Source organism: Mizuhopecten yessoensis, unplaced genomic scaffold, assembly GCF_002113885.1.
Source record: "Mizuhopecten yessoensis strain PY_sf001 unplaced genomic scaffold, ASM211388v2 scaffold431, whole genome shotgun sequence".
Lineage (NCBI taxonomy): Eukaryota > Metazoa > Mollusca > Bivalvia > Pectinida > Pectinidae > Mizuhopecten > Mizuhopecten yessoensis.
The window spans coordinates 1,600,221-1,619,856 of record NW_018403543.1 but is presented as its reverse complement, the minus strand read 5'-3'; the positions used below and the strand labels follow the sequence as shown (position 1 = coordinate 1,619,856).

General features: G+C 36.2%; 2 protein-coding genes across 2 annotated transcripts in view; one reads left to right on the top strand and one right to left on the bottom strand.

Annotated features, from left to right (window-relative positions):
- Positions 1-24: 24 nt before the first annotated feature.
- Positions 25-4,760, top strand: LOC110449161 (rRNA-processing protein UTP23 homolog). Its single transcript, XM_021495847.1, has 4 exons — positions 25-134; positions 716-949; positions 2,574-2,716; positions 4,045-4,760. Exons 2-4 carry the CDS (start codon positions 736-738, stop codon positions 4,459-4,461), a joined length of 774 nt encoding a protein of 257 aa, XP_021351522.1. The 5' UTR covers positions 25-134; positions 716-735; the 3' UTR covers positions 4,462-4,760.
- A 3,068-nt stretch (positions 4,761-7,828) lies between these two features.
- LOC110448719 (DNA-directed RNA polymerase I subunit RPA1-like) overlaps positions 7,829-19,636 on the bottom strand; it is a 53,842-nt gene continuing 42,034 nt past the window's right edge. The window contains exons 22-33 of the mRNA XM_021495105.1: positions 19,066-19,256; positions 18,066-18,195; positions 17,697-17,807; positions 16,693-16,917; positions 15,876-15,931; positions 15,249-15,419; positions 13,488-13,708; positions 13,022-13,143; positions 11,518-11,595; positions 10,299-10,463; positions 9,471-9,581; positions 7,829-8,730 (exon numbers count right to left, since the gene is read on the bottom strand). Coding sequence (XP_021350780.1) covers positions 8,437-8,730; positions 9,471-9,581; positions 10,299-10,463; positions 11,518-11,595; positions 13,022-13,143; positions 13,488-13,708; positions 15,249-15,419; positions 15,876-15,931; positions 16,693-16,917; positions 17,697-17,807; positions 18,066-18,195; positions 19,066-19,256 — 1,875 coding nt within the window. The 3' untranslated portion in view covers positions 7,829-8,436. The remainder of the gene's footprint in view (positions 8,731-9,470; positions 9,582-10,298; positions 10,464-11,517; positions 11,596-13,021; positions 13,144-13,487; positions 13,709-15,248; positions 15,420-15,875; positions 15,932-16,692; positions 16,918-17,696; positions 17,808-18,065; positions 18,196-19,065; positions 19,257-19,636) is intronic.

Below are 19,636 nucleotides of genomic sequence, written 5' to 3'. Positions count from 1 at the left end.
CGCATATCCGACTTAGACTCGTCATTTAAGCCATGTGTTTCATGTTTTGTGTCTCTATACACTCGTATTGCTGCTGTTCACCTTTCATGTAATCATAGATACCCTATACATATATATTGAAACTCCATTTTGTGGTGAGTACCTACGGTTAGAATATAGCCTTAAACCCAACGATAATGACAAAACTTCGATCTTCTATGATCAGGTGAAAGGAAAGTTAGCTCTTGGCTAGCGCTACAGTAGGCCTAGCAGTTTCCATATTTCTAGCATCTCAAACAGTGCACGCTGTGAATGTAATAGCACGTGTATGCTTTTAAATCAAGATATATATTGCCCATAGGAAAAGTAATTATATACACGTATGACACTTTCACAAGTGCTTTTAACCGTAGGTTTGAAGTTGTTAATTATAATAAAACATTTTCTACAATAAAAACTGGACTGGTAATTAGGCTAAAGTTACTAGCTATAGTACGTATCTCATTGTATTGATCAGCTTAAAGTGTGACATTGAACACTACTATTTTATCAGAGGGGCCAAATTAAATCTATAATGTACATTATAATAGACCTTTTTTTTTTAGATTTTGCCTTAAGCTTTACTCCCACGCTAAAAAGAAATGTAAAACTTGAAATATTGCCAACAATACATAGTAATAAAGACTCCTAACATTATAAAAAAAACATGTAGGTATTTGTATATTTTATATTACAGACATATGATATTGGATCATAATGAGAAAGCGTCAAAAGAGAGTGCGGAAGCTGATCAGTTTCTACAAGAACAATTTTGGACTGAAAACTCCTTACAATGTCTTAGTTGATGGGACATTCTGTAAATCAGCCCTGGCATTCAAGGTCAACATAAATGACCAGATGCCCCGTTACTTGGAGGGAGAGGTCAACATAGTAACAACTGAGTGTGTTAAGGAAGAGTGTGCAGCGTTTGGTAAGCTTCTCATTGATTTTATGTTATAGCATAATGTCATCAAAATATCTTCTTACAATATGTAGTTTGTTTTATCATAATTATGGCAGGATGGCTATGACATCATGTCAACATCATCAACATCGTCTTGTAATGTACAGGTCACCTAATGTCTTCAGTCCGGAGTGGCTGTGACATGATGGAAGCACCCCCTTGCAATTTGTGTTAAGTTTTTAGCCCACCTGGCCCTAATTAAGGGCTATGTGAGTTTATGCCGTACTGCAGAGTCCGTCGTCCATCCGTTTGTCAACTTTTTCTTTTGAACGACTTCTTCTGAAGAACTGGAGGACGCAGAGTCATGGTATTTGGCCAGTAGGTACCAGGGATGGAGTGCTATAAAGTATCCTAATTAAAATGACCTTGACCTACTTTCAAGGTCACATGTGTCAAATATGGTTAAAACTTCAAACATTAATATCCTAGAAACCATTTGGACTGGAGTCATGACACTTGGGTATGTTATGTAGACTAGCAGTACAAATATTTTTCTTTGTTACAGTAATGGGGTCAAATGTCAACTTTAAGAGCTAGTCAGGGGTCAACATGAGTCAAAAGCTTTAACAATCTTCTCCTCAAGTTCCATAAAGCCCAGGGTCATGATATTTGGCCAGTAGGTACCTGGAATGGAGTGCTATAATGTAACAGGGGTCACAGGGTCAAATATGTTAAAAACTTCAGACAACAACATCCTAAGAACCATTTAGACTAGAGTCATGATACTTGGGTATGTTATGTAGACCAGCAGTGCGAATCATTTTCTTAATTACAGTAATGAGGTCAAAGGTCAACTTTAAGTGCTAGACTGAGTCAAAAGTCAACTTATAAAAAAGCTTTATATTTGAAATTAAGATTTCAAATTTCAAACAACAATATCTTAAGAACCATTTAGACTAGAGTCATGATACTTCAGAACCGTTTAAGAGATGTTAAAACGTCTTGTGTTCTAGTTACCAAATTTGGTCTAAAGTTACCTATATGTCAGTTTCATGTAACAAAAGAACCAGGTGAGTGATACAGGCCCTCTGGGCTTCTTGATCTTTATCATCCTGATGTGTCTGTGACACCATGTCAGAACCATCTTGTAATGGGTGTTGCTTATTGTAATTTTATCTACTGGTGGAGACAGATATTTTCCTGACATTAGTGACACATACAGTAAAACTGTTATACATGTATAACAAAGTGTATAGGACATCACACTCTGTTTGTTATCACTTACCTCTGTTATATCTTGTTATAAGACAAAATAATAAATGTATCAGCAAAAATGAATTTGTGGCAAGTATATGATATTGAAGTAAAGTGTTGAAAGTTCTGTTTTTGTCAGTTTATATAAAACAACTAAAATATTAGATTTAGTTAGATAAACTGTCGAGAAACTCATGGTCTATTGTAATGTAATCACTGTAAACATGTTTTGTTATAATATCGTTATTCTTGCAAAGGAGTTCCTCAAACACAGTACAATGTAGCGATATATTTTTACCTCAAATATTCAGTTGTTCAGCTGCTGAATAAAAATAGCACAAGGTATGACTACAGATTTTAAGAAATGAGTTTAATATCTAGGATTGTGTTTGTACAGGTACCCTTCTGTATGGTCCCCTAAAGATTCTACGACAGTTTGATGTCCAGCATTGTAAGCATAAGAAGCCAGTTAAGGCAGCGAGATGTATGACGTCGGTAGTGAAGAATAGTCGGGACAAACAACTCATGATTGCTACTCAGGTATGTATATCGGCATTAAATTACGTGGCATACAACTATGTGGCCGACAGATATCATTTTAAACAGGTTTGAGAAAAAAAATCATTGATGTTGGTGAAACTTGCCTTGAAGACTATATAGCTAGTACCTGTCTATAAAGCCTAGGGTTGGCATTTTCCCATCTATAAAGAACATTGACTGTTTACAAATCCAGCCTGTCTCTAAAACAATCATGTCTATCAGATCTGCCAACCTATAACGGCCACCTGTCTATACATATATCACATGTGTTTTGACTGTTTTACAAACCTGTCTATAAAGGCCTCCTGACTATACAGATCACCTGTCTATACTAACATCTGAAAAATTATGTTAAATGATGTTTTCAATTAAAATTACAAACCTGTCTATAAAGACCACCTGTCTGTAAAGAACACCTGTCTGTAAAGAACACCTATGATAACGAACATGCTGAACTTGTGTTTGATGATAAAAAGAAGGCAGATGTACTGAATACATTGGTTCTATACCCAACATCACTAATGAACCACATGGTACTCCAGAATTTCCATCTAGATGTCAGAATAATATTAAAACAATATTTTTTCACAAAGAGAAGTAAAAGATATTCTTTAAACTTTGAAGTCTAATAAGGCACCCGGAAATGATAAGATTACACAGGAAATGCTAAAAAAATACTGCTGAAACTGTTAGTGTACCCCTTCAAATAGTATTTAATATGTCATTTTGTCTGTAAAGAACACCTGTCTGTAAGAACACCTGTAAAACACCAGACTGTAAATATAACTCCCAAATCCTAAAAATACCTGAAATGTCATTTTCTATAATATATTTAACCTTCCTATAAAGTCTGAGTACAAGTATCACTTGTGTATCAAACCCACCTACAATGACTTCTATAAAATGTGGAACCTCTCTATAATGGCCACATACCTGCTAAGTCTGTTTTTTTCTGTCTCTCTCTTGGGCAGCTTCATGAAATTGATAGGTTTAAAAACAAATGTTTATGAAAGATGTGTCCTGACTAGCTAGACAGTGTCATGGTAGGGGACACAAATTGCATATCATTACATGTAATTTCATACATAGCATTTGTTATGATTTTGTTTATAACCACAATATTATATAAATTACAAAGCAGTGTAATAAAAATTTATCAAAACATTCTCATGTTTGAATTATTTAAAAAAAGGTGGTAAATTTAAAAGCACAAGGCAGGTTAAGCATTGTCAAATGTAGATCAATAGTTACCAGAAACGTAACCATGACTACTCAGAAAAATTGGTAATGCTATCAATCGGAATAAACTGTTGTTTAATCTATTTTAGGATCACGAATTGAGAGAAGAGTTGAGAGAGAAACATCCTGGTGTGCCCCTATTGTTCGTGGCCTATAATGCTATCAACATGGAATCTCCCACAGAACTCTCCAAAGGAACGGCAGACAAGGAATTACAGGCTCGTATGGCTCCTTCAGAGCATCAAATGGAGGTTTTGAAAAAACTTAAAGTACAAGCATTTGGCGAGGAACCTGTGAAGAAAAAATTCAAAAGAAAAGGACCCAAGGGGCCAAACCCTTTGTCATGTCAGAAATCAAAGAAAGGAGAAAAGACAAAAGCTAAAAAAGCTAAAAAAACATTTTTAGAAAATGCTGTAAATAAAAGGAAACGAAGAAAAACGAATCGTGTGAAGACGTCAGATAATTCTGCTCTTGGTGATCAGTTGAAAGCTGCTGTTAAAAGCTGAATGAAATGCTTACATTATTGTTGTTGATATAAAAAGTAATTTGACTATCATAATATCTTTTTTATTATTTTTAATTGTTAATGCAGTACTGTCAAATGCATAAATCTACTTTGAAAAAGAATATTTTTTGCATCAGAGTATTACAACCATGTGCACTTGACTTGTACAAATTTAGTGATAAAGTGATATAAAGCGAAAATGATATCAAAACAAGTGATAATAAGAGAATTGAATTACATAGATTATATAGCAGGAAAAACGGGGCATCAAGAAAACATGATAATAACCGAAAAGCGACATTAAGCGATGTGATATTAAATGAAATGTACTGTACTTCTGGTATTTTATTTTTCAATTTAAAACCTGCTGAGTACCATACAGGTTTATCAAAGGGGGGCATCTTCCATTTATAAATATTCAATTCCCTTTGCCAAAAGATTCTCCAGAACAAGTTTGGTTAAAATCCCTTCAACGTTACAGAAGGAGAAGGATCTTTAATGTTTTCCTCTATTTCCCCCAATGGGCCCCACCCATCTGCCCCTAGAAGGGGGCCCACACACCTCAGTTTATACAAAATTGATTCTTTTGTCCCTAATCATGCTTAAGACTGCATTTGGTTTAAATCCCTTCACTTGTATAGTAGGAGAAAAAAATCCTCTATTTCCCCTACTGGGTCCTGCCCCTCCGGGGCCAGAGGGGCCACACCCTCTGTTTATACAAACTTAAGTCACCTATTTGGCCCCGCCCCTCTGCCCCCAGGGGGACCATACCCTCCGTTTATACAAAACTGAGAACCCTTGGCCAATGATGCTCCAGACCAAATTTGGTCAAAATCCTCTGATCCATTCAGGACTAGAGGCGTTTTAAAGGGAAAAGTTGACGGACGCTGCGCCATGGGTTAACAATATGTATCATATATCCAAAAAGTACAGTGAAATGCAATTGCTCCAATGCCAAAGTGTATGTGCTGATATTGTTCAATGTTGATCATTGTTATTGTTATTATTTGAGCAAAAAGGAAGACTTCTACTGTGGAATCTGGCCTAATTGGCCATTTATTGGACAGTACTGTCCAATGACTGGCTGTAAATGGTGATTTGTCTGCCCTCCCTGTCTGTTCTGATGACAACTGACTTTTGAGCAGAAACATGTCAACACCATATCTGAATAAATAATCTATAATCTAAATTCTGCTGTGTTGTCCCCGCTCCGTTGAAATTAATTGATGACCTTTTAGCGGGAACTCCAAATACTACATGTGTCCACTGCAGTAATCTTCCAAATTGCACCAGATTTTAACTAATAAGGGATGTTGTGTCTCCAACCGCCTTGAGTGATTGGTTTGGTTTGGTTTTATTATCGCCTCACAATGAAAGTTCGAGGAGATATAGGATTCCACCCGTACGTATGTTACACTCTTTGTTATCCCAATAGCGACTTCATTCCTCAACGGAATTTTATGAAACTTCATACAAGTGTTTGGTATGACAATACCTTAAACAAGTTTGCATTTCAGGTTTCTACGTTGAAGGTCAAGGTCACCGTTATTAATTTGAGAAAAACTTTGTCATCAGTCTAGTGAATTTATTCCTCAATAGAATTTTAATTAAACTTCATTCAAGTGTTTGGTATGGCAATGCCTTGAACAAGTTCGCGTTTTGGTTTTCTACGTTGAAGGTCAAGGTCATTATGAATACTTTTAGAAAAACTTAGTCATATCGCTTTATCAACTTTATTCCTCAACAGAATTTCATGAAACTTGATACCAGTGTTGAGTATGACAATACCTTCAACAAGTAGGTGTTTCAAGTTAAGTGTGTTGAAGGTCAAGGTCACTGTTACTACTTTTAGAAAAAGTCATTGTCATCACTCTAACGACTTCATTACTGAACGGAATTTCATGAAACTTGATAACAGTTTTGAGTATGACAATACCTTGAACAAGTACATGTTTCAAGTTAGTGTGTTGGAGGTCAAGGTAACTGTTACTGTTTTTAGATTTAACTTTGTCATCACTCTGGCCACTTCATTACTGAATGGAATTTCATGAAACTTCATACAAGTGTTTGTATGGCAATGCCTTGAACACGTTCGCGTTTTGGGTTTCTATGTTCAAGGTCACTGTTACTATTTTTAGAAAAACTGTCATCGCTCTACTGACTTAATTCCTCAACTGAATTTCATGAAACCTGACACCATTGTTAAGTATGACAATACCTTGACCAAGTTCTCGTTTCATGTTACTGCGTTAAAGATCAAGGTCACTTTTACTATTTAAAAAAAACTTTTTCATCCTCTATCGACTTCATTCCTCAACAGAATTTCATGAAACTTCATATATACAAGTGTTTGGTATGACAATGCCGTGAACAATTTCTCGTTTCAGGTTTCTACATTGAAGGTCAGGGTTATTGTTATTATTTAGCGACTTCATTTCCTCTTACATGTCACAATGCGTGAATGTGAGGGGATTTGATCTTTAAACTCTATTTTCTAGTTTCATCTTTTTACCTTTGTTATTTAGTAGTCTTATATGCCTGTGTTTTTTAGTAGTTTCCAGTTTGTTTTTTATATCTATACCCGTATCACTTAGTAGGGTTTGGTTTGTTTGTACCCTAAGCTTATCATTTGTTAATATCTATGTATGTAGGGTTATTATACCCTTGCAAGCTTCAAGGTTATTCCAGTTGACCTTCATGATTCAGACAAGGATGTAGCATAATACTGCAATTTTCGCTCAGCAGTTTAATTTTGGCTTTTTTTGCTTGTGATATTGAGGGCATATTTATTATAAAAGTGAACATTCGTAAACAACATACTTTACATAGTAATTAAATGTGAAGAGCGAAATTAACACTCGGCGAATATGGATTATTCTGGCGAAAGGAGAAAATTTGACTGAACGTACATTTACCTGTATACAGTATACATGTATGAGGTATTTAATATAAATCTCCACTGAAATTGTACGTTATGTATTTACACGATTTAGTCATTGATATTGTTGCTTACCATTACTTCTAAACAACAATGATTACCTATAGATCACTGTCTATAAAAAGATCACCAGGCAGGTCTACTAACAGTATCAACATCTTGATATTGTGAAAATAAAATTGACTGTGGTTGGCCAGCCTGTGATTCCTTGCTGCAGTCAGAGTAGTTGCACAGTTGTATTCTCTGTGCAAGGAAAGTCTTCCCCTCTAACTTCCTGGGTACCACATACTTCCAATCTCCAGACACTATTAATATCACTCTCAAGATAAGACTGAAATGCTGACCTGCATAATTCTCAGACAGTTTTAGAAAACCATAAAAAAAAAGGAAAAAACTACAACAATATTTTGTTATATTTATACATATTTAATTATATTTCAATGCTTTTTTTTTTAATTTTAGGAAAAATGATATTAAATATCATGCACATGTCATATAGGCATAGCCTCACCAATATCCTTCAAATGGAAACAACATGAGTTTTAATTAAGATTTTATAGCTATGATGTCCCCCACCACTAAGTTCGAAGATGGATACATAGCATCAAGTGCTGACAAATTATAATTTAAATCCAGGATAAAACCTTTTAACCAGGTGATCTAAAACCAATGTTAAAATTTCAGTTGGGGAACAGTAGGGACTGTACATAATAGAAATATGGTTTAGTTCATTGTTTGTGAAATTCTTTAATTAAGTAAATCTACAAAAAAATATATGCTTCAACATGGTTAATTCTCAAAATAAAATAAAATCCCTTTTAGACCTTACAGGTTAACAATAGTGATACTGAAGTGTATTTATCCCTCCCTCATTGGAACACCTTTCATACACATTGTCATTGTGAAAGATATAAAATTCAAACTTAACAGTTTGTTGATCATGATGGCACATGCAACACTCAAACTTAACAGTTGTATTCGACACAAATCTCTCCAACTTCACAGTTTCTATAGTTTGAAATGCCGATGGCAGCATTATCAGCTAAAGGGTTGCAAGACATCAACTATTCCAGTGCCACAGGACACGAGTCTCCCAGCTACCAACTGAGACGATGGGTTTCGTAGATTGTCTTTGGTGCCATGGATGCTGGCCTTCACAAGAAAATGCATGGTGGTCTCAAAGGACATCTTCTGTAAGGGTGATGTGCTGGTCTCCATGGCTTTCCTGTTAAATGGTTTGTAGGATCCCTCAAAGGTCATGTAGTCTGCCAGTAGACACAGGTGGCGATAGTCCACCTCTATTCCATAGGCGCCAAACACATTCTGTATTTCCTGTTGTAGGCAAATCAAATGTGTATATATTCACAATCACATGAACATCACCTGTAAACAGTTCAATTCTACAGTATTTTTTTTCGAAATATTTTAATCTCCTTGATCCTAAAAAATGAAACGTTTTTTGAAACATACATATGCCAAAGGCTTTGATGGAATTAGAGGTAAATGCAAAATATAATTGGAGAATGAGAGCTAAAAGCAATTTTACTGTCCCTGACCATGGAGGCAGCCTTTATCTCGTAACATTGAATGTTAACATGACCTATACTGACCTTGACTATGACCCTGGAGGCAGCCTCTATCCCGTAACAATGAATGTTAACATGACCTATACTGACCTTGACAATGACCCTGGAGGCAGCCTCTATCCCATAACATTGAAAGTTAACATGACCTATACTGACCTTGACAATGACCCTGGAGACAGCCTCTATCCAGTAACAATGAATGTTAACATGACCTACACTGACCTTGACAATGACCCTGGAGGCAGCCTCTATCCAGTAACAATGAATGTTAACATGACCTTTACTGACCTTGACAATGACCCTGGAGACAGCCTCTATCCAGTAACAATGAATGTTAACATGACCTATACTGACCTTGACAATGACCCTGGAGGCAGCCTCTATCCAAAAACAATGAAAGTTAACATGACCTATACTGACCTTGACAATGACCCTGGAGGCAGCCTCTATCCCATAACAATGAATGTTAAAATGACCTTTACTGACCTTGACAATGACCCTGGAGGCAGCCTCTATCCCATATGTCCCAGCCATGGCGTGGATGTCGTTGGTGTAGAGCTGGGACATGTCCAGTATGTCAGCATACTTGTAGAGTTCCTACAAAGTCAGTATTTCAAACTAAAATGTGTTACATAACACTGGGTTGATTATAATTCATATTTCTTTACAAAACAGAAAAGATGACATCAGGTGTTTGGATTTCTTTTGTTTGTGTATTACTTCTTATAAACAGCTATGGTCATTTAAGGATGTGCCAGGTTTCGGGGGTGGAGGAAAGCCAGAGTTACCAAAGAAAAAACACCGACCTACGGCCAGTACCTGGGGGACTGCCCCACGTAGGCCTCAAACCCGCAACCTAGTGGTGGAGGGCTAGTGGTAGCAGAATGTCAGACACCTTCAACTTGGCCCCCTAATTAGTTAACATTTTATGTTCTGCATGTGGCAAAGGTTATACAGTGTATGTAGAAATCAAAAGGAGATCAACAAAATTGGTCAATAACATGTTATAATTCATGTAATAAGGAACTGTATGCTCAATAGCAAAGGGACATAGCTCCAAGTTTTTATCCTGTGTGACAAACACTTCAATTAAAACTTTGATTTAGTGATAATATTATGCAAATGATCTTCAGGAAAGAAGGAAAGAAAATTAAGAATGATGAAACTTTGACTGGTTGTGATGATGTCAATTTACTGTTTGTGAGTTTTGCTTTTTGTTTTTGCTCTGAACACAAAAACAAAACATCACCAATCACACCTAGTATACATTCTCCTAAATGTATTTAAGTACAACAGGCACAGCGTGGGGCGTACCTGTATATTTATGCCCTCCGTTTTAAGGTGGAGCTCACGCTTTTCTTTTCCCATCTGTTCAGTGAGGAAACACTTGTTGATTCCCGTGATCTGGTGGACTATGGCCGTCTTGGCATCAGTCTCCAACATCGACAAAACATCCACCTTACTATGCTGTATACCAAACTGAAGCAAAACCATAAACCTGGTGTCAGCACAACTTGCCTCATTCAGCTATCATCGTAAGTAGTGACCACATCGGAATAAATCAGTTGGTGATTTCATAATTCAATACTAGATTAGCACTTTCATGGTACTTTTGATAAAAATCAATTGGGATATAAAATTGTAAAAGACAGAAAACATATTTTTTTTTTAATTTAAAAAATACGTTCTGGTTTCAACAGACTGAAAATGTACTTGACAGGTGTCAATGATTTGTTTCTGTGTTTTCTCTTACACACTTAACATACAATATTTTCTTGTCTGTTTATACACAGCGATCTTACACTGATTATCAACATTTAAGTATAATTTTGTTATGAAATGTTTTATAACTGATGATTTACATATACATTGACCTTTAATGTGTTGACAGTTATTCAGAAATGTGAAAATGAAGTAAATTACATTGAACTTAATTTGGCTACTGCACATATATAGGGGATAGGATTTGGTGACAGAAATTAACAGAAAAATGTTCTTCAGGGAGCTCTAATTTGATTAACAAACTGAATGCCAAAAAATTATGCTGAATTTGGAAAATTATGAAATTAATGAGAACAAGATGATGTAGTTGTCAATAATCCCATGATAGCATATAAAAGAACACCTTTTTGAAACCAGGAAGGTGAAAATACCAAAAGGCACCCTCTGCAATGTAATTGACTCATGTGTGATTTTGAAGATCAAATATGTCAAAGGTTTTAAGATGAGGTCAAGAAACATACAGATATTTTATTTCTTGTTGCCAATTTTCTTGACAACTGGAAATTTCCTGCAATCAGAATCTTACATTAATTTTAAAGTATTTTATCTGGAGTTCAACTTGATTACAAATACAATGTTTGAACTGAAATTTAACTGGATTATGTTACCATGATAACAGTATTTACCTGGAATTTAACTGGATTATGTTACCATGGTAACAGTATTTACCTGGAATTTAACTGGGTTAATTACATGTTTACAGTGTTTTACCTGATATTTCACTTTGTTCAGTCTGTAGTTTTTATCTTACCTGGAGTTTCACCTGACACCATTCTTGTCTTTTTTGGTCAAATTTATATTCAGCAACATTCATTGATTTTAAGACAGTCTACAATAAAAAACATTTCATTAGATTTTTCAAACAGAAGAAAAACTGACACAGAAAAGCTAAATCTTTAACTTTTCCTTTTTTTTTTTTAACTATGTGAGGAGACTAGGTTTTATTTTGTTATTTTGAATAATGATAACAATTTTGTTATTTTCACACTAAACTGACTCATGAAAAAGCAGGGTTAAGTGCAAAAATAACAAAATAACAATCACTGATGCTTTGACATTTTCAAAATGTGATTTCAAAATGTGATTTTCAAAATGTGATTTCCCTATAGTAAAGTTTGCCCCCTCCCCAGGGGGAAACGTGAGACCCCAGGGTCAAGAAATTCACAATTTTGGTAAAGCACCTTAAGACCCTTCCATCTATGAAGAGTATTTGATTCTACTATATCTGGGTCTTGAGAAGAAGATTTTTGAAATTTTAGTCAATTTGATCCTTTTTGGCCCCACCCTCAGGCCCCTGGGGGCTGGGGACCAAACCCGTCACTAATTTTTGTTGACCTTTGGCCATGGAAGGTTTCTGCAAAATTTCATTGAAATTGGTTCAGGTGTTTTGGAGAAGAAGTCGAAAATGTAAATTGTTTACAGACGCACGCCAGACAATGGTGTTATAGGTATGCTCCAAGTTTCATGAAAATATCTTTTTAACGGTTTAAATTTATGGTGATTTTACCAGGAAGTTTCTTCTGTATTGACCTTTGAACTAGAGGTACCGTCCAGGTCAAGGTGACGTTAATACAGTGACATAGAGGTGACTATCTCTGTGATGTAGATCAGTAACAACTAGAACTGTAAGCCAAAGGCTAACTAATACCCCCCGCTCCTACATCAACCAGAAATATAGGGTAAAGGCTAACTCAGGAAAAGCATTGCAATGCAATCCATAGGCTCCCACCAGTAATGGTTTCTTAATTGACTGAACTGTACACTTATTTAAGTATATAGGTCACTGACATACTTCCTGTACTCCTTCCCAATGCCAACATATACATGCAAACTAAATCTTGTTAGCCTAGATGAACTAGCTTTGCTGAAATTGTCCTAGTAGTTAAGGATGAATTGTCAGGACAAAGATTTTTAAGAAAGGGCCATAACTCCTTTAATAGGGTCAAAATGATAATACTACCCTGAGGTACGACATCAGGGGGCATTTACCATATCTGTAAACTTTCATTGAAATAGGCCCAGTAGTTTAGGATGCAGACAAAGGGTTTTTCAACAAGGGGCCATAACTCCTTTTATAAGGGTCAGAATGGACAAGACGTAAGGATTGTTATCGGCAATTTAGACTGGATGTTATTAGAAGAAGAGCCATAAGATGAACCAGAAGACCTGGCCTTGTTAAAAAATGTTGCTTAACCTGAGGATTAAACAATCACCTTTCACCCATAAAATCCATATTCCCCCAAAAATCTGCCTACATTTATTCTCATGGCTGCCGTCATCTTGGGTTTGTTTTGGTGACCTTCAGCAGCTTCCTCAGAGCCCATGTCATCCTCAATATTGAAGTTTGTCTCTTCATCGCTCTCCTCGTCCATAGTAACTTAAAACCGAAGAAAGGTATATTTAAGAACAACCAGGTAGGTTCTGGAACTGTGGCTACTCATGTAATATGTATTGTATGATATTTCACCAGTTGTCAGATCAAATCTAATGATCCCAAGAGAAATAATAAAATTCCATTATATTCAGATACAAGTAAACCCTTGAATTAAGACTTCTACTAATTTTATACACCTTAACCTTGATTTCTGTACTCCTACCTCATTTTGTCAGATTGAATTATTCTGTCAAATTCCAACATTTTGAGTCCCTTTAAATATATACCTAGTAGCTCCATTACATAATGATGCTTCCCCAAAAGCTTGTTTTAGTTCCCCAACATACCCTGTTCCTCCAGTTCTTCATCTTTTGCATCTTCTTCGATTACATCTTCATCATATTCTTTCTCTTCCTCGTGTCTCTTCTTTTCCTTGTCGGCCACTGCGTTACTGTCTCCAGCCATATCCTCTAGATCGGAGTCCGCCTGCTGATCACCGGTATCATCCACTTTAGACGTGTCCTCCTCCGTAACTGTTTTTTTCAGTAACCTCCCAGATGTCAACACCCTTGAAATCAAATAACACACAAAGACTAGTTGTTTATTTTTAATGAAAACAATTCTATTCCTCAAAAAGGTACCCAACTGGTTTTGTACACAATAGAATTCAACACTTAAATGTTTTCTTACCCAAAATCACACCAATTGTAAATCATAAGCAGTTAAAATTTACGGTGGCCTTTCCACAAAGATTCTGACTTCCTGTTTGAGGCACTTTTTGGTAAATCAGTGAAATAACGTTTCTCTACATCAGTGAGCTACTGTTTTCAACACATAAGGGAGTTTTCATTTCAGGTAATCACCAGGCAAGAGTTTTTTTTCTGTAGATCATTAAGTTAACGTTTCAGTAGATCAGTGAACATCCTCAATACTCCAGGGGTTATGCTCACTTTCGCTCTCTGTACTTCTGGAATATGTCCTAGCAAAATTGAAGGCACGCAGCTAGCTATTTAATTGGTCTCGGGTAAAAACACCTGACCAATTGCCAAGGCTGATATTTGTTCTTTTGATGATAACAGGGGAGTGACACCCGACTTCAAAGCCAGTAAATTTTACTGTTGCGGGAGCGCGAGATTCTTTTGATGTACATCAAAGGATCAAACTAGTTTTCTTGTCTCATCCACATGGTGGTACACACTGAGCCTTCGATTTTGCTATGTCATATTCCATGGGTGCAGAAAGCGAAGTGAGTGTAAGACCTGGAGTTTCAAGGATGACCAGTAAATAACTTTGTTAATCAACCTTTTGAGTTAAAGTTTTGGTGGATAAGTGAGCTGACTCTTCAATAGAACTTTGAGTCAAGTTTTTAGTAGATCAATTAGTTATAAGGAAGCTTGGCCTTTCAATGGTGACATTGACATTAACAGATTTATAGTAGCTATTAACAAGTTTGGTGATAATGATAAACATATTAATGACCTAAGTATAACCATGACTTTGAGGAATTGTATATGAAAGTGTAATCAACAATCGATACAAAGGTCAAAACCGTCATCAAATTAACTTCCACATTACAGTTCAGGGCTTATAGCACAGGGAATCAAAAAGTGTTCTAAAAAGGGTCTTCCTTTTAGGACAAGGATTATCTGAAAAACATATCTTAACTTTAAAGCAAAGATTATCTGAAAATAATCTGAACTTTAGGGCAAGGATTATCTGTAAATGATCTTAATTTAAGGTCAAGGATTATCTGTAAATGATCTTAATTTAAGGTCAAGGATTATCTGTAAATGATCTTAATTTAAGGGCAGGGATTATCTGAAAATGATCTTAACTTTAGGGCGAGGGATTATCTGAAAATGATCTTAACTTTAGGGTGAAGATTTAAGTGATATGTGGCTTATACTGTGTAATATCTGATGAATTCCTGGTGAAGTTATATTTTATTTTAGACATGGAATTCTTGTCCTTTTGTCCAAGGTTTAATGTGTATATAATATGTACTTATCATAAGTTGTAACTTATCATAAGTTGTAAAACTACAGCAAGAAAGCAACAAAATTTACGTGCTATTGAGGCCTTTACAATAATATATCTGTAAATCTTACCTGCTTCTCTTTGTACCATCATTCATTTTTCTTTTGATGAGAGCAATGATTCGTTTGATGTAGGTGTTCTCTATGAAGGTGAGGATGGAGGCTGGAGTAACTCCTAGGCGTTCCCTGTACAGCCGGTAAGGCAGGAACTTGAAACGGATCTCAAACACCCGCTTCCTTTGGCTATTGTGTGAAATAAGGTGAAGGTATTACAACTTCATGACTTTGTATTTTAACTTTAAAATTGGTGCATATTTTGTAGACATACTTCAGAATCTTTAAAAAATTCAACCTTTTTTTAGATTATAGAAAAATTCAATTTTCCTCAATAATGGCACAGACGGGGTAATTGAACAGATGTGAGGCCTAATTCAATCCAATACACAGAAGAGCTGTCAATCATTTATAGAATCTGCTTAACAAGGCAACTGACATAGTATTACAGGCAGTCCAGTTATAGAATCTGCTTAACAAGGCAACTGACAAAGTGTTACAGGCAGTCCATTTATAGAATCTGCTTAACAAGGCAACTGACATAGCATTACAGGCAGTCCAGTTATAGAATCTGCTTTACAAGGCAACCGACATAGCATTACAGGCAGTCCAGTTATAAGCAGCTTACAGTATTTTGCAACTTACGCCAGGGTTCTGCCTTTGACGATTGTGTACTCGGTGATACTGATGTCTTCAAGCACCTAGGAATGGGATATCATAATTACGTAAAATTCCTTCAAGCCTGTTCTAATAACATGTACAACGACTTTAAAGAATTAAACAACAGACAGTGATCACAAACAAGTATTGAGAAGACTTCTACTTCTAGTTTTTGCCTTATTACTCCATTATCAGTGTAACAGGAAAGAGAATTGTTTGCTTCTTCCAGGGATCGAACCCACAATCCCTAGGTTCCTAGTCGGATGCTCTACCACTGAGCTTAAGGGAAATTCCTTCTAGTTCAAAGCTAGAAGGCGACTGTCATCCTATGTACAATTAAAATCTGCCACACTACTCCTTCCTTTTTAAATGTGTTTGCCCTCGAACACCACAACCTAGGTTCTAACTCCCTGTCATCACAGGAAGGGCCACGGACACCATTTGTAACAGGGAAGAGAAAAGTGTGCTTCCACCGGGGATCGAACCCTCGATCTCCAGGTTCCTAGTCGGACGCTCTACCACTGAGCTAAAGGGAAATTCCCCCTAGCTCGAAGCTAGAAGGCGACCGTAATCCTATGTACAATTAAAATCTGCCCCATTAGTAAGAAGTCGAAAAAAGGCCACTGGAATTATACTTCTTAAATTTCACTTGAGGTACAAAAGTATTGTTTAGGTTGTTTTCAAAATCCCTTGCATAGATTATCTACAATTTCAACAACAATAAGGAGGATATGACTACTGTATGACGGAACCCTTTGGTGTCTGATTTTTCACAATCACGTGAGTAAAATGATAACCGTACCTCAGCTAGGGTGACCTTGTTGAAGAGAGTCTGAATGGTTTTAGCAGTCTGTCGTGCCTGAGGGTCAGGATACACTGGGATGTCCATGGCGGGCGTCTTTATATTGGCACTGGCTACCATGAGGATCTCCCGTAGACGTGGGATTCCCAAAGTAACGTTCATCTCACCTCGCCCAGCAAAGTGAAAAGTGTTCAACGTCATCTGTGTGGATGGCTCCCCAATTGACTGTGGGTGAAACAATAATCCAAATTATATTTGTTATTGTGCTGCTATACTAAAACTATTCTATAACTATATACCACAACTATTTCTTACTTTAGATAAAGTATCTATTATTTTGATATATTAATATTTTCACTGCAAGTTCCTCTATAAGCATTACAAGGAGAAATTGCATTTACAGAGCTATGAATGCAATTTAATCAGCATCATTTTGAAGCTTCTCCTCATACCTCGGTTAACATGGGAGAACCGTTAGAATTAAACATTTTGGTGACCTTAGGCTGTTCCAGGAATTCTGTTTGCACCGACAACACAGACATTTCGATATCAAAAATATTAGGGAATATCCCTATTTAGGTCAATAATAACTTAGTATTTAGGATGTAAATAGATAAGGATTGAATGGCATTTTTTTCAATGGGCATACCTGTATAAAATTGAAAAAGAATTTGTTCAATCTTCATATAATACTATACCCATTCTAAGTTGGATATATCAGTATACTGTGACTATTCTGAATGTCAGATGGAACCCAGCTATTAAACCTGGTTCCATACTTAAATTACATTCTACATTAGTGATTACAAGTCATTTGTAACTTTGGTTATTTCCAAGCTGTCATAAGAACAAATGTACCATACAAGAAGATATTCAGTATATTTTTCATTTGTGTTTTATATTTTTCTCCAACACATGGATGTATATCCATTAGTTACCTGGGAAAAGATATTTCTTTCCAATAAGAGGCAAGGATGTAAAAATGTGAAACATGCAAGACCTACCTGGGCACACAAGGCCCCGACAGACTCGCCAGGTTCTGCCAGTGACTTCATCAGCTTTTGCTTCATCATAGTGTTAAACTCTGCCGGCCCTATCGACCCATCCTTCACTACCTGAAATATAAACCATGTTCTAATGGCAGTGATATGCATGCTGTAGGGTAGCAGAAAGGCTACCCAGAAAATTTGGGTATTTTGTAAATATTAATTCATTGTGTGCAGTTTCACAAGGTTCAATTTATATATACAACTAGCTACTTCCTTGTACAGATGATGGGGAAACACTTCAGTAAGTTAGAACTGACTGAGATCACACTACACACATTTTGTCAGAGTATAAAAAGTAAACATTATTTCACTTTTCTTTGTTACCTTTTTGAGTTCATTGCTTGAGAAGTTCTTTAAAATAGACTCAAACTTCTCAGGGATGACACCACCTTGTTCATAGGGGAAATAGATGGCTGTTGCAGGGTCTGGACATCCTCCTGTGTACTTGGTGTATCTAAAGTTCAGTTAAATAAATATACATATACATGTCATTGTCACATGTCACAATATCACTGTCACATGATACAACATGATTGTCACATGATACACTATCACATGATACACCACAATTGTCACATGTCACCTGATACATTATCACTGTCACTTGATACAACACCACTGTCACATGTCACAATAACATTAACACTGTCACCTGATGCATTATCACTGTCACATGCCACAATATCACTGTCACATGATACACTATTACTGTCACATGATACAACACCACTGTCACATGTCACACTATCACAACAACGTTAACACTGTCACATGATATATTATCACTGTCACATGTCACAATATCACAACAACATTAACACTGTCACATGATACATTATCACTGTCACATGTCACAATATCACTGTCACATGATAACATTTCACTGATATATGTGATGATGATATTGTTTCTAAAGTTCAGTAAAACAAATATATTTATATAACTGTCACATGATACAATACCACTGTCATATCGGGCCTGGCGAGCTAAAATGGCATGAAAGTAAATATAGTGATCTTTATCTTATTAAAAGTGACCACTATAATAATTTTGTATAACATCAATCCCTATCTAATATAACGTAGATTCTACAATCGAACCCACTTAATCCTTCATTTACATATGGATATAATTTGGTTATTTTCATAAGACATTCAAACACTAACAACCTTAACTTATTCCTAGTTGACTCGACTGTCAAAATCTTGTCAATGCTCCAGATCCACTATTTCATGAAATGCGAATTGTGGTCAATATTAACTCATAAACATTTAGACAGAACAGGATTACATCACACACAATCGTCCTGGGACACCCTACTTACTTTTTCTTTGCCTTGTCATCAAGTGCCCTCCACTCATTACACATAAGACATGCCCCAAAAGTGCGTCCGTTTTTCTCTATACGATTGTCTTCTGATCCTGGAAACTTAGACCTCTTGCAAAAGTTCAGAAAACCAGAACCTCTCTGGCTTGTGGACCTTTTCTTTTTTGCATGTTTCCTCCATTTCATTATCTTGGAAAAACAAATGGAGACAAAAAAACCACACTTCATATTTATTACTTCAAATCTATGACAAGAGGCCCAAGGGCCTTAGCGGTCACCTGAGTTATATCATAGGTACTGGTAGCTTTATTTTATTGTTATGATGTGATGTGGAAATCAGCATGTAAACTAAGTGAAATACAATACTTGTCATGTCATCAATGGATAAGAATTTGAAAATATTGGTAAATGTTCCCTTTGGGGCCCCGCCCTAGCCCCTGGGGATGGGGCAGGAATCCTAATTTTACAAAGTAAAACTCTCATTTACCCAAGATGATTCTGACTAAGTTTGAGCAATTTTCTGCTGAAAATGGATAAAATATATACCGAAAAGTGTTATTTCCCTATAT